This window comes from Pseudophryne corroboree, chromosome 4 (genome assembly GCF_028390025.1).
Source record: "Pseudophryne corroboree isolate aPseCor3 chromosome 4, aPseCor3.hap2, whole genome shotgun sequence".
NCBI lineage: Eukaryota > Metazoa > Chordata > Amphibia > Anura > Myobatrachidae > Pseudophryne > Pseudophryne corroboree.
In genome coordinates, this window is record NC_086447.1 from 910,359,359 (window position 1) to 910,373,938 (window position 14,580).

Sequence of the window (14,580 nt, forward strand, 5' to 3'; positions counted from 1 at the left end):
CGCATGATGTACTGTAACTGACCGGGATGTACTGTAAATGTGCAGGATGTACTGTAACTGTCCGGGATGTACTGTAAGTGCGCAGGATGTACTGTAACTGCCCGGGATGTACTGTAAGTGTGCAGGATGTACTGTAACTGTCCGGGATGTACTGTAAGTGCGCAGGATGTACTGTAACTGACCGGGATGTACTGTAAGTGCGCAGAATGTACTGTAACTGCCCGGGGTGTACTGTAAGTGTGCAGGATGTACTGTAACTGCCCAGGATGTACTGTAAGTGCGCAGGATGTACTGTAACTGTCCGGGATGTACTGTAAGTGCGCAGGATGTACTGTAACTTACCGGGATGTACTGTAAGTGTACAAGATGTACTGTAACTGTCCGGGATGTACTGTAAGTGTGCAGGATGTACTGTAACTGCCCGGGATGTACTGTAAGTGCGCATGATATACTGTAAGTGCGCAGGATGTAGTGTAACTGTTTGGGATGTACTGTAAGTGTGCAGGATGTACTGTAACTGCCTGGGATCTACTGTAAGTGCGCAGGATGTACTGTAACTGCCCGGGATGTACTGTATGTGCGCATGATGTACTGTAACTGCCCGGGATGTACTGTAAGTGTGCAGGATGTACTGTAACTGCCCGGGATGTACTGTAAGTACCCAGGACGTACTGTAACTGCCTGGGATGTACTGTAAGTACCCAGGACGTACTGTAACTGCCTGGGATGTACTGTAAGTGTGCAGGATGTACTGTAACTGCCAGGGATGTACTGTAAGTGCGCAGGATGTACTGTAACTGTCGGGGATGTACTGTAAGTGCGCAGGATGTACTGTAAGTGCCCAGGACGTACTGTAAATGCCCAGGATGTACTGTAAGTGTGCATGATGTACTGTAAATGCAGGGCTCCAGCCACGCTGTGTGGCAACAGTCGGTGTGTCAGGATCAGACTCACGAGATTCAGCCATCTGCAGTATGCAGAATCAACCATTGTGTCACACTGGGATGTACTGTAACTGCCCGTGGATCAGGGGGGTGAGTTGTTCTGGGCTGCTCTCAGCATGCGATTTTAGCAGAACTGCTACTGAAGCTGAATAACCCCCAAAGTCACAAAATGTTGCGACTTTGTTTACAATATACTTTTTTTTGTAACATTATTGACAAGAAAAATTGTAAACATACAATGTCACAGCATATAATAGAGTCACAGTACATAACCAATACAACATCTGAGAGAAATATAGAAGATCCAAGTCCCAACTCAGAAAGGGTGACCAGTATCCAGCACCGTCATATTATACCAGAAGCGCTTTAGTCACTGGGGGTAGTGTTTTAATGTAAGGCAACCATGGCCTATATTTACTAATAATCCGAGTTTGTCCGATTTGTGTTTTTTTTTCTAAGTCCCAATACGGGAATTCACTAAGCACCAATCTCGGCAGTGTCTGCTCTATTTGTAATGGTTTGAATGGCAAAGTTCAGAAATACGAATGAATAGACCATCGGTCAAACGCGGCTGTTATTTCATACAACACGGGTATTCACTATTCATTCGTATTTGGGTGTTAGTCTCTGAGTGCTCAAGTGCGGGTGTATTTTTTTGCGATTCGTTAAAAAAAGCAGCAAAAAAATAGACCTGCTTTTTCCAGGCGAGTTTGGATAACCATGCACGGATCAGTGAGATCTGTGCATGGTTATCTATGGGAAAGGGTCTGTTTACTGTAAAAACTGAAGAAAAAAATTGCGTGGGGTCCCCCCTCCTAAGCATAACCAGCCTCGGGGTCTTTGGTCCTGGTGCCAAAAATACGGGGGACAAAAAGAGTAGGGGTACCCCGTATTTTTAACACCAGCACCGGGCTCCACTAGTCAGAGAGATAATGCCACAGCCGGGGGACACTTTTACATAGGTCCCTGCGGCCCTGGCATTAAATCACTAACTAGTCACCTCTGGCCGGGGTACCCTGGAGGAGTGGGGACCCCTTAAATCAAGGGGTCCCCCCCCTCCAGCCACCCAAGGGCCAGGGGTGGGAACTTTGCGGTCAGCGGTTGAGGTTACTCGCGGTCAACCGCTGACCGCAAAGTTCCCACCATTGGATACAATGGAGCGCCTATGCGCTACATTGTATCTTCAGTGCGTGGGGACCCCACGCAATTTTTTTCTGCTTTTTTAACACTTTAAACACTTTTTTAAGGTACACAATGAAGCCCTGCACGGATCTCACAGATCCGGCCGGGATTCCTTGTGTTTTGTCAGGCAGTGTTTTACTCATCACTCCCGTAAAACACTGCCTGACATTACGAATCACATCGACATCGGAAAAAACGAATGTGCAAAACTCGGCAGCTTAGTAACTGACACCCGATACCATTCGAGTTCAAACACCCTTAAAAACGGCTAAAACACGAATATTAGTAAATATACCACCATGTGTCAAAGAAAACAGACGTCTTTTGTTCCTTTTATAAGGAAACATCAGACCAATCTACTGTAAAGAGGTAGGATATTCTGGGGTACAGGAGATTTATAGATACCGGATCAGGGGAAATCCATTGGGATAATATCGTCTTTTTTGTGGTTGCGGACAATTTATTTAGCTGGACAGTCTAGTTCTAGATTCAGCGGAAGCTATACCCCAGAAGGCCCATACATCACTGATAGTGAAGGTCAGGTGTAGGTCGTGAGTGATGTACCCTTGAAGGGTAGTCCCTAAGGATTGAACCAGGGGACAGGACCAAAGGCAATGCTTAATATCTGCATCATGGGATCCACACTTAAAACAAGCAGATGTGTCAGCCTTTCCTATTAAAAATGTAAGTTTGGGCGTAAAATACGCCCTGTGCAAGATTTTTGGTTCATCTCTACGTATGACATAGAAACGAGTTGTTTATTCAAGATTTGGTAGGCTGAAAGCAGGGATTTCATGGTCATATCACGGAAATCTCGTTTCCATCTCAACAATCCCGTTGACCCTTCTTCAAGTTTCCCGGTTATAAATTTGTGATGTTGTAAGAGGGGATCCCAGATTACGCCGGAATGCTCTATCAAGGTCAGCGGAGATACCCCTGTCTCCTAATTTAGGTATTATGGAGTTCACATAACTACAGGCCTGTAGAAAGGGAAACAGTGGTATTGAGAGGGCTGGGAATTTTTCCTGGAGTTGGGAACATGTTAGAATAATAAATGATTCTGGTTGTAAAAATTGGAATATATAACAAAGACCATGGTTATGCCATTCCCTAAAGATCGGGGACGTGAGTTGTGGGTGGAAATTGGGGATTCCTCATAAGGGCAGAAATATAGAATGATAACATAATAACTTTAGTCGAGGACGTTATGTACGCCAGGCAACACATGCAGAGTATAGTAAACGGTTGTCTTTGAGTGTTGGAGGGATGGTCTGAGGTGGGGTGTGTAATAAGGACACCAAATTCCAACCAGAGGTAAAAGATTGGTCCAAATGTCTATTTGAATACATTTTGGTGCCACTAATCCAGTCAGATGCCACTCTATAATTAGCCTCCAAGGCAAAGGACTGTAAACAAGGTAAGTTAAGGCCTCCCATTTCACGTTTCTGTTGCAGTTTAAAATATAGGGAGATCCTGGGATGTTTGTTTGCCCAAATGAATTTAGAAAGAACCTTATTATTTAGGAATGATAAAATATGTTTAGATGGGTAAACAGGGAGCATTTGGAGGATATACAAAAACTGGGGGGAACATATTTTGAAAAAGTGACAACGCCCAATATATATTAACGGGAGGTAAGCCCATTTTGAAAAGTCCATGAGGGTTCTTTGAAGAAGTGGGTTGCAGTTACAGTCATGCAGTAATGATGGGTGTCGAAAAAGTCACCCTTCGCCCACTGAAAGGGGAAGGAGTCTCTCCACCCCCTTTGTCCCTTGGGAAAAAAAGGCCAATGCTTCTGTCTTAAAGTAGTTGATTTTAAACCCCAAGACCACCTCGAAATCTGCTAGCAAAGTAAGGACACTCGGGATTGCTATTTTAGGATTTGAGAAGTAGAGAAGAACGTCATCGGCAAATGCCGAAAACTTCACCTCTGTATTCCCGACGCGTATCCCTTGCCACTGAGATTCTTTAATAAAATACCCAAAAAGTGGGTTTATGGCAAGATTAAATAAAAGAGGGGCGAGAGGGCGACCCTGTGTCGTGCCTCTGACTAAATGAAAACAACACGTACAAGAGTTAACAGTTTAAAAGGCCGTTGGGTCCTGGTAAAAGGTGGAGAATACCTGAAGTAAGGTGGCGCCAAATCCCTGAACCTGAAATACCCGTGAAAGATGAGCCCAGGATACCCTGTCGAATGCCTTATCGGCGTCACAACTCACTACTAGGTTATCTACCAGGCCAGCACGATGCGTCGCTGTCATAGCAGCCAAAAGAGTTCTGATGTTACGGATTGAGTGTCTGCGACACATAAATCCCGTTTGGGCAGGGTGAATCAGTTTGGACAGAAGGGATTGTAGTCGGGTGGCAAGTAATTTCGTAAACATTTTGAAGTCTTGACTCAGTAGGGAGATTGGTCTGTATGAAGAGGGAAGTGTAGGAATTTTGTTAGGCTTCAAAAGGAGGATAATCATAGCTGTATTGAACTGTGTGTGTGGGGGGGGGGGGGGGGGAATTAATGGAGAATGGGGGCAAGAATGGGGGCAAGAAATGGAGAAACTTGTGTTGATAGGGATTTATAGTAAGCAGCAGACAGACCATCTGGTCCAGGGGATTTACCTGCGGGGAGTGACTTAATCGTCATTTCTACCTCTTGTGCTGTGAGTGGGAACGTCAAAAATTCCCTGTTCTCTGCAGTGAGTACTGGGAGGTTGAGGTGGGTTACTTTTTAACTTTTAAAGTCATTTGCATGTTGTCCCTTTTCTCTGTATATGTATAATGATGTCATTCACCCCAGCCCACCTAGCGGCCACCTGCATCTCCCCCCTGAAAGGTGGTGGTGGGGTTTGCAGGTTAGGGGGCTTTGCCTAGGGTCCAGAGAGACCTTGCGCCGGCCCTGTATATGGGATGCAGTAAAATTCCTGGCAGTCCAGATCCAGGTGGTCAGGATATCGATGTCGGAATCCCCATGGCTGCCAATGCCACCAGCCGGAATCCCAGCTCACAGAGACTATTCCCACTCGTGGGTGTCCATGACACCCGTAGAGTGGTAATAGAACCTGTGGCGAGCTCAGTGAGCCCACAAGGGGACTCTCTGAGCTCGCCCCACTGCCAGCATAATACTAACGGCTGGGATGCCGTTGTCTGTATACTGTCAGTCGGCAATTCATACTGATCCCCTGTATACCATGCTTATTATAAGGTTATGCTTTGTCACATTCTAATGGTATCCTGCTACGAATATATAAATCTATGGGGGGTCATTCCGAGTTGTTCGCTCGTTATTTTTTTTCTCGCAACGGAGCAATTAGTCGCTAATGCGCATGCGCAATGTCCGCACTGCGACTGCGCCAAGTAAATTTGCTATGTAGTTAGGTATTTTACTCACGGCATTACGAGGTTTTTTCTTCGTTCTGGTGATCGTAATGTGATTGACAAGAAGTGGGTGTTTCTGGGCGGAAACAGGCCGTTTTATGGGTGTGTGCGAAAAAACGCTACCGTTTCTGGGGAAAACGCGGGAGTGGCTGGAGAAACGGAGGAGTGTCTGGGCGAATGCTGGGTGTGTTTGTGACGTCAAACCAGGAACGACAAGCACTGAACTGATCGCAGATGCCGAGTAAGTCTCGAGCTAATCAGAAACTGCTAAGAAGTGTCTATTCGCAATTCTGCTAATCTTTCGATCACAATTTTACTATGCTAAGATTCACTCCCAGTAGGCGGCGGCTTAGCGCGTGCAAAGCTGCTAAAAGCAGCTTGCGAGCGAACAACTCGGAATGACCCCCTAAATGATATGTACCTTCTTAACACCAAAACTCCAAAGAGGTTTTACAATAGACAAAGCCATTCCTCCTTGCCTTCTATCTATGTGATAAGTCATTTGTTTTGTAGTTGGAATTGACATTGGCCCTCATTCCGAGTTGATCGGTCGCAAGGCGAATTTAGCAGAGTTACACACGCTAAGCCGCCGCCTACTGGGAGTGAATCTTAGCTTCTTAAAATTGCGACCGATGTATTCGCAATATTGCAATTACTAACTACTTAGCAGTTTCAGAGTAGCTCCAGACTTACTCTGCCTGTGCGATCAGTTCAGTGCTTGTCGTTCCTGGTTGACGTCACAAACACACCCAGCGTTCGCCCAGGCACTCCCACCGTTTCCCCGGCCACTCCTGCGTTTTTTCCGGAAACGGTAGCGTTTTCAGCCACACGCCCCTGAAACGCCGTGTTTCCGCCCAGTAACACCCATTTCCTGTCAATCACATTACGATCGCCGGAGCGAAGAAAAAGCCGTGAGTAAAAATACTTTCTTCATAGTAAAGTTACTTGGCGCAGTCGCAGTGCGAACATTGCGCATGCGTACTAAGCGGATTTTCACTGCGATGCGATGAAAAAGAACGAGCGAACAACTCGGAATGAGGGCCATTGTACGTATTTCTCTAATTGTTATCTATTGGCTGATAAATCACTTTTTCCGGTCCAACAATGGGGGTTATTCTTACCCGATCGCACGCTGCAGTTTTTCACAGCGTAGCGATCGGGTCAGAACTGCGCATGCGCCAGCGTCGCACTGCGCCGGCGCATGGCCGTCCGTCGCTGCGCTATGATCGCCTCTGCCTGATTGACAGGTAGAGGCGGTCGATGGTCGGGAGGGGGCGAAGCGGCGGCGTTTGGCCGCCGACTCATGGGCGCGGTCTGGCCAATGCAGGTGTGGCCGGACCGTGCGGGGAGCGGCCCGCAGCGGCTGCGTGACATCACACGCAGCCACTGCGGGCCGGGGAGCGAAGAGTAGCTCCGGGCCAGCACGCCAAAGCTGCGCTGGCCGGGAGCTACTCTTGAAGTGCATCGCTGTGCGATGCCTTTGCACCTCTGCGGGGGGGGGGGGGGGGTAGGGGGGGCGGCACTGACATGCGGGGCGGACTGGCCCTGTGCTGGTCGTCCCCCCGCATGTCTGAGTTCATGATCGTAGTTGTGCTAAATTTAGCACAGCTACGATCAACTCGGAATGACCCCCAATAGGTGGTTCAAAGTACTCTAATATTCTCTACACCTATTTTGCAATCAAAATGTGCTTCTGTTCGCAGGCGAGAAATTGCGGGCACTAGGACACACTGCAGCTTTCTCCTGGAGTTGCGACCTCCAGCATGCGCTCCTGAGTATGCATGGCTTTGCCGCACGTCTATCCCCATTAGCATCCATGGTGTATGGACGTGACCCTGAGACTCTCCACTCCACCGAGCCATACAAGGCCCCCCCAGAGTGGCCCAATACCCTGTACTGCCACCGCTCACTATAGGAAACAAACCGCTACATACTACAAGGGCAAACACGCTAATACTGCCTGGGGGGTTGGGAGATGGGTCTACCGCGAGGAGGGGGTTGCCACAAGGGGGGAAAGAGAAAGGGGGAGCTGAGCGGGAAGAGGGGAGGAACATATGAAGTGGGAGGTGAGAAGGGTGCAGGGCTGGTTCCTGGGTACGGGCAGGCGGTGTAGGGCTTTGGGGAGGGAGGAGGTGAAGCAGCCCGCTTTGACCTTATTTCGGTATCCCCATGATCTCGCTCTTTTTCCATCTACAGGTCAGGAAGCTGAATATGTATAGGGAAGGACAGCTGACTCCTTTCAATCAGAAGCTAGAAAACTTCAATGTGCACAGATGCTGGGAGGAATGCCTGCAGAACTCGCACTACCAGGACAGGAAAGTGGCCATTGATAAGTTTAACAGGTGATGAACCTTTCCGACAATGCCGGACGCCAAGCTCTGCCTATCGCTCCCCTCCTCCCCCCATACCTACGCCTGGTGCAATAACATGCCCTAATACTGCGCAGGCCACAACAAGATGTCTGCCCTGCTGACCACAGATAGATCTAGCTAGGTATAGCAAGGTCTAGCTGATTCTGTTGTCCTGTGCTGGGCCTCAAGCCCTAACGCTTGTTGGCCTACAGACAAATGCCCCACTTGGGCAGATGATTGTGTATGGTTATTGCGTTGCCTACGTGTAGATGATGTATAATAATCTGTGTCTTCTCATCCCGCCAGGCAGCATCGATGGAAGAAGAGGGGGATCGCTATTACCCCGACCAAGTTTGGAATCGGCTTTACCCTCTCTTTCCTGAATCAGGTTTATATTGCTTTGTTTCTCTGATGCACCCAGATATTATATGACCATAGCAACGTGGCCTGGCGATACCAGCTGGGAGCCCTTGGCGTGGACTGGGTTGTAGTGTTAGTGGCAGTGTGGTTTTACGACTAGAATTATCCCCATCCACATTACTACCGACCTGATCTCCTTCCATTCCCCATCCACATTTCTACCAACCTGATCTCCTTCCAGTCCCCATCCACATTTCTACCAACCTGATCTCCTTCCAGTCCCCATCCACATTACTACCGACCTGATCTCCTTCCATTCCCCATCCACATTTCTACCAACCTGATCTCCTTCCAGTCCCCATCCACATTACTACCAACCTGATCTCCTTCCAGTCCCCATCCACATTACTACCGACCTGATCTCCTTCCAGTCCCCATCCACATTACTACCGACCTGATCTCCTTCCAGTCCCCATCCACATTACTACCGACCCAATCTCCTTCCAGTCCCCATCCACATTACTACCGACCTGATCTCCTTCCAGTCCCCATCCACATTACTATAGCACCAACCTGATTTCCTTCAAGTCCCCAACCACATTACTACCAACCTGATCTCCTTCCAGTACCCATCCACATTAATACCAACCTGATCTCCTTCCAGTCCCCAGCCACATTACTACCGACCTAATTTCCTTCCAGTCCCCATCCACATTACTACCGACCTGATTTCCTTCCAGTCCCCATCCACATTGCTACCGACCTGATCTCCTGCCAGTCCCCATCCACATTGCTACCGACCTGATCTCCTTACAGTCCCCATCCACATTACTACCGACCTGATCTCCTTCCAGTGCCCATCCACATTACTATAGTACCAACCTGATTTCCTTCAAGTCCCCATCCACATTACTACCAACCTGATCTCCTTCCAGTACCCATCCACATTAATACCAACCTGATTTCCTTCCAGTCCCCATCCACATTACTACCGACCCGATCTCCTTCCAGTCCCCATCCACATTACTACTGACCTGATTTCCTTCCAGTCCCCATCCACATTACTACCGACCTGATCTCCTTCCAGTCCCCATCCACATTACTACCTACCTGATCTCCTGCCAGTCCCCATCCACATTACTACCGACCTGATCTACTTCCAGTCCCCATCCACATTACTACTGACCCGATCTACTTCCAGTCCCCATCCACATTACTACCAACCTGATTTCCTTCCAGTCCCCATCCACATTACTACCTACCTGATCTCCTTCCAGTCCCCATCCACATTACTACCGACCTGATTTCCTTCCAGTCCACATCCACATTACTACCGACCTGATCTCCTTCCAGTCCCCATCCACACTACTACCAACCTGATCTCCTTCCAGTCCCCATCCACATTACTACTGACCTGATTTCCTTCAAGTCCCCATCCACATTACTACTGACCTGATTTCCTTCCAGTCCCCATCCACATTACTACCGACCTGATCTTCTTCCAGTCCCCATCCACATTACTACCGACCTGATTTCCTTCCAGTCCCCATCCACATTACTACCGACCTGATTTCCTTCCAGTCCCCATCCACATTACTACCGACCTGATCTCCTTCCAGTCCCCATCCACATTGCTACCAAACTGATCTCCTTCCAGTCCCCATCCACATTACTACCGACCTGATCTCCTTCCAGTCCCCATCCACATTACTACCGACCTGATCTCCTTCCAGTCCCCATCCACATTACTACCGACCTGATCTCCTTCCAGTCCCCATCCACATTACTACCGACCTGATTTCCTTCCAGTCCCCATCCACATTACTACCGACCTGATCTCCTTCCAGTCCCCATCCACATTGCTACCAACCTGATCTCCTTCCAGTCCCCATCCACATTACTACCGACCTGATCTCCTTCCAGTCCCCATCCACATTGCTACCAACCTGATCTCCTTCCAGTCCCCATCCACATTACTACCGACCTGATCTCCTTCCAGTCCCCATCCACATTACTACTGACCTGATCTCCTTCCAGTCCCCATACACATTAACACTGACCTGATTTCCTTCAAGTCCCCATCCACATTACTACTGACTTGATCTCCTTCCAGTCCCCATCCACATTACTACCGACCTGATCTCCTTCCAGTCCCCATCCACATTACTACCGACCTGATCTCCTTCCAGTCCCCATCCACATAACTACCGACCTGATTTCCTTCCAGTCCCTATCCACATTACTACCGACCTGATCTCCTTCCAGTCCCCATCCACATTGCTACCGACCTGATCTCCTTCCAGTCCCCATCCACATTGCTACCGAACTGATCTCCTGCCAGTCCCCATCCACATTGCTACCGACCTGATCTCCTGCCAGTCCCCATCCACATTACAACCGACCTAATTTCTCTAACTTCCTAGTGGATGCTGGGGACTCCGTAAGGACCATGGGGAATAGACGGGCTCCGCAGGAGACATGGGCACTTTAAGAAAGAATTTAGATTCTGGTGTGCTCTGGCTCCTCCCTCTATGTCCCTCCTCCAGACCTCAGTTTGAATCTGTGCCCGGACGAACTGGGTGCTGCTTAGTGAGCTCTCCTGAGCTTGCTATAAGAAAGTATTTTGTTAGGTTTTTTATTTTCAGGGAGCTCTGCTGGCAACAGACTCCCTGCATCGTGGGACTGAGGGGAGAGAAGCAGCCCTACTCTCTGAAGATAGGACCTGCTTCTTAGGCTACTGGACACCATTAGCTCCAGAGGGATCGTACACAGGATCTCACCCTTTGTCGTCCGATCCCGGAGCCGCGCCGCCGTCCCCCTCGCAGAGCCGGAAGACAGAAGCCGGGTGAAAGAAGCAAGAAGACTTCGAAATCGGCGGCAGAAGACTCCAGTCTTCATATGAGGTAGCGCACAGCACTGCAGCTGTGCGCCATTGCTCCCACACTACACCCACATACTCCGGTCACTGTAAGGGTGCAGGGCGCAGGGGGGGCGCCCTGGGCAGCAATTAGAGACCTCTTTGGCAAAAGTTTGCATAATATACAGTTGGGCACTGTATATATGTATGAGCCCCCGCCAAAATTGTACATGAAAGCGGGACAGAAGCCCGCCGTCGAGGGGGCGGGGCTTCTTCCTCAGCACTCACCAGCGCCATGTTTTTTTTCCACAGCACCGCTGAGAGGAAGCTCCCCAGTCTCTCCCCTGCAGTTACACGGTAGAAGAGGGTAAAAAGAGAGGGGGGGCACATAATTAGGCGCAAAAATCAATATAAACAGCAGCTACTGGGTTAACATTAAGTTACTGTGTTATTCCTGGGTTAATAGCGCTGGGGTGTGTGCTGGCATACTCTCTCTCTGTCTCTCCAAAGGGCCTTATGGGGAAATTGTCTTCAGATGAGCATTCCCTGAGTGTGTGGTGTGTCGGTACGTGTGTGTCGACATGTCTGAGGTAAAAGGCTCCCCTAAGGAGGAGATGGAGTAAATGTGTGTGTGAGAGGGTGTCTCCGTCGACAACGCCGACACCTGTTTGAATATGTGTAATTAAGTGCTAAGGTGAATTTATTGCACAAAAGAACAGACAGGAAATCTACCCATGTCTGTCCCTATGTCGCAGAGACCTTCAGAGTCTCTCAATGCTCACTATCCAAAATAATAGACACTGATATCGACACGGAGTTTGACTCCAGTGTCGACTACGATAATGCAAAGTTACAGCCAAAATGGCAAAAATGTATTCAATATATGATTATTGTAATAAAAGATGATTTGCATATCACTGATGACTCATCTGTCCCTGACACAAGGGTACACATGTTTAAGGGGAAGAAAGCTGAGGTAAATTTCCCTCCTCTCATGATGAAAAAGAGCGGGAATCTCCAGACAAGAGACTGCAGTTTCCCACAAAGAATTCTCAGGCAGTATCCTTTCCCCACTAGGGCCAGGATATGATGTGTGTCACGTTTGCCCAAAAGGGTGTCACGTTTGCCCAAAAGGTAGCCCTGACGTAACAGCTATTCTCAGGGATCCTGCAGATAGCGTGCACATTCTGGTACACTACTCAGACTGGCGATTGTGTCGGCATTGGTTTATAGCGCTGTGGCAGCGTGGACAGGTACCTTATCAGCAGAGATTGAGACCCTAGTATGTATATATATATATATATATATATATATATATACACTGCTCAAAAAAATAAAGGGAACACTAAAATAACACACCCTAGATCTGAATGAATTAAATATTCTTATTAAATACTTTGTTCTTTACATAGTTGAATGTGCTGACAACAAAATCACACAAAAATTATCAATGAACATCAAATTTATTAACCCATGGAGGTCTGGATTTGGAGTCACCCTCAAAATTAAAGTGAAAAAACACACTACAAGCTGATCCAACTTTGATGTAATGTCCTTAAAACAAGTCAAAATGAGGCTCAGTAGTGTGTGTGGCCTCCACGTGCCTGTATGACCTCCCTACAACCCACACAAGTGCTCAGGTAGTGCAGCTCATCCAGGATGGCACATCAATGCGAGCTGTGGCAAGAAGGTTTGCTGTGTTTGTCAGCGTAGTGTCCAGAGCATGGAGGCGCTACCAGGAGACAGGCCAGTACATCAGGAGACGTGGAGGAGGCCGTAGGAGGGCAACAACCCAGCAGCAGGACCGCTACCTCCGCCTTTGTGCAAGGAGGAACAGGAGGAGCATTGCCAGAGCTCTGCAAAATGACCTCCAGCAAGCCACAAATGTGCATGTGTCTACTCAAACGATCAGAAACAGAATCCATGAGGGTGGTATGAGGGCCCGACGCCCACAGGTGGGGGTTGTGCTTACAGTCCAACACCGTGCAGGATGTTTTGCATTTGCCAGAGAACACCAAGATTGTCAAATTCGCCACTGGTGCCCTGTGCTCTTCACAGATGAAACAGGTTCTCACTGAGCACATGTGACAGACGTGACAGAGTCTGGAGACGCCAAGGAGAACGTTCTGCTGCCTGCAACATCCTCCAGCATGACCGGTTTGGCAGTGGGTCAGTAATGGTGTGGGGTGGCATTTCTTTGGGGGGCCGCACAGCCCTCCATGTGCTCGCCAGAGGTAGCCTGACTGCCATTAAGTACCGAGATGAGTTCCTCAGACCCCTTGTGAGACCATATGCTGGTGCGGTTGGCCCTGGGTTCCTCCTAATGCAAGACAATGCTAGACCTCATGTGGCTGGAGTGTGTCAGCAGTTCCTGCAAGACGAAGGCATTGATGCTATGGACTGGCCCGCCCGTTCCCCAGACCTGAATCCAATTGAGCACATCTGGGACATCATGTCTCGCTCCATCCACCAACCCTACGTTGCACCACAGACTGTCCAGGAGTTGGCGGATGCTTTAGTCCAGGTCTGGATGGAGATCCCTCAGGAGACCATCCGCCACCTCATCAGGAGCATGCCCAGGCATTGTAGGGAGGTCATACAGGCACATGGATGCCACACACACTACTGAGCCTCATTTTTACTTCTTTTAAGGACAGTACATCAAAGTTGGATCAGCCTGTAGTGTGTTTTTCCACTTTAATTTTGAGGGTGACTCCAAATCCAGACCTCCATGGGTTAATAAATTTGATTTCCATTGATTGTTTTTGTGTGATTTTGTTGTCAGCACATTCAACTATGTAAAGAACAAAGTATTTAATAAGAATATTTTATTCATTCAGATCTAGGATGTGTTATTTTAGTGTTCCCTTTATTTTTTTGAGCAGTGTGTATATATATATATATATATATATATATATAAAATAATAGCAGAGAAAACAAGAGCTTCTGAGTGTGTTGACAAATTATACAGGAAATGGCCAGGTGGGTGAAATTATAACCAAGAACACTTAACAGATAAGTGTTCTTGGTTATAATTTCACCCACCTGGCCATTTCCTGTATAATTTGTCAACACACTCAGAAGCGCTTGTTTTCTCTGCTATTATTTTTTGTTTATGTGTACACCATACACAATATTCTGTATTATGAGCTGCTACCCTTAAAGGGGGAAAAGAGTGTTCTTTAATATCACCCCATCACCACATCTTTGTACTAAAGCACCTAGGTCTCCGCTATTCTATATATATATATATATATGTGTATATATAGAGATATATATATATATATATATATATTAAAGATGCTGTCTTAAGAGATAGATATATATATATATATATATATATATATATATATAAAACATGCCCAAAGAGACATGAGTATACTGGGTCCTAGAGTCAAAGCTATGTCGATTTCTGCTTGACGTGTCCTGTAGAATATGCAATGGACAGATGATGCCGACTTAAGAGGCATGTGGAAGGCTGAGGATTGTGTGGAGAAGGGTTCTCGGACCTGGT

At 47.8% G+C, this 14,580-nt stretch overlaps 1 protein-coding gene across 5 annotated transcripts in view; it reads left to right on the forward strand.

The window, feature by feature from the left end:
- XDH (xanthine dehydrogenase) overlaps positions 1-14,580 on the forward strand; it is a 440,380-nt gene that overhangs the window by 390,255 nt on the left and 35,545 nt on the right. For all 5 annotated transcript variants that reach the window (XM_063918955.1, XM_063918959.1, XM_063918954.1 and 2 more), the window contains 2 exons: positions 7,695-7,840; positions 8,156-8,237. In XM_063918955.1, the coding sequence (XP_063775025.1) occupies positions 7,695-7,840; positions 8,156-8,237 (228 nt within the window). The remainder of the gene's footprint in view (positions 1-7,694; positions 7,841-8,155; positions 8,238-14,580) is intronic.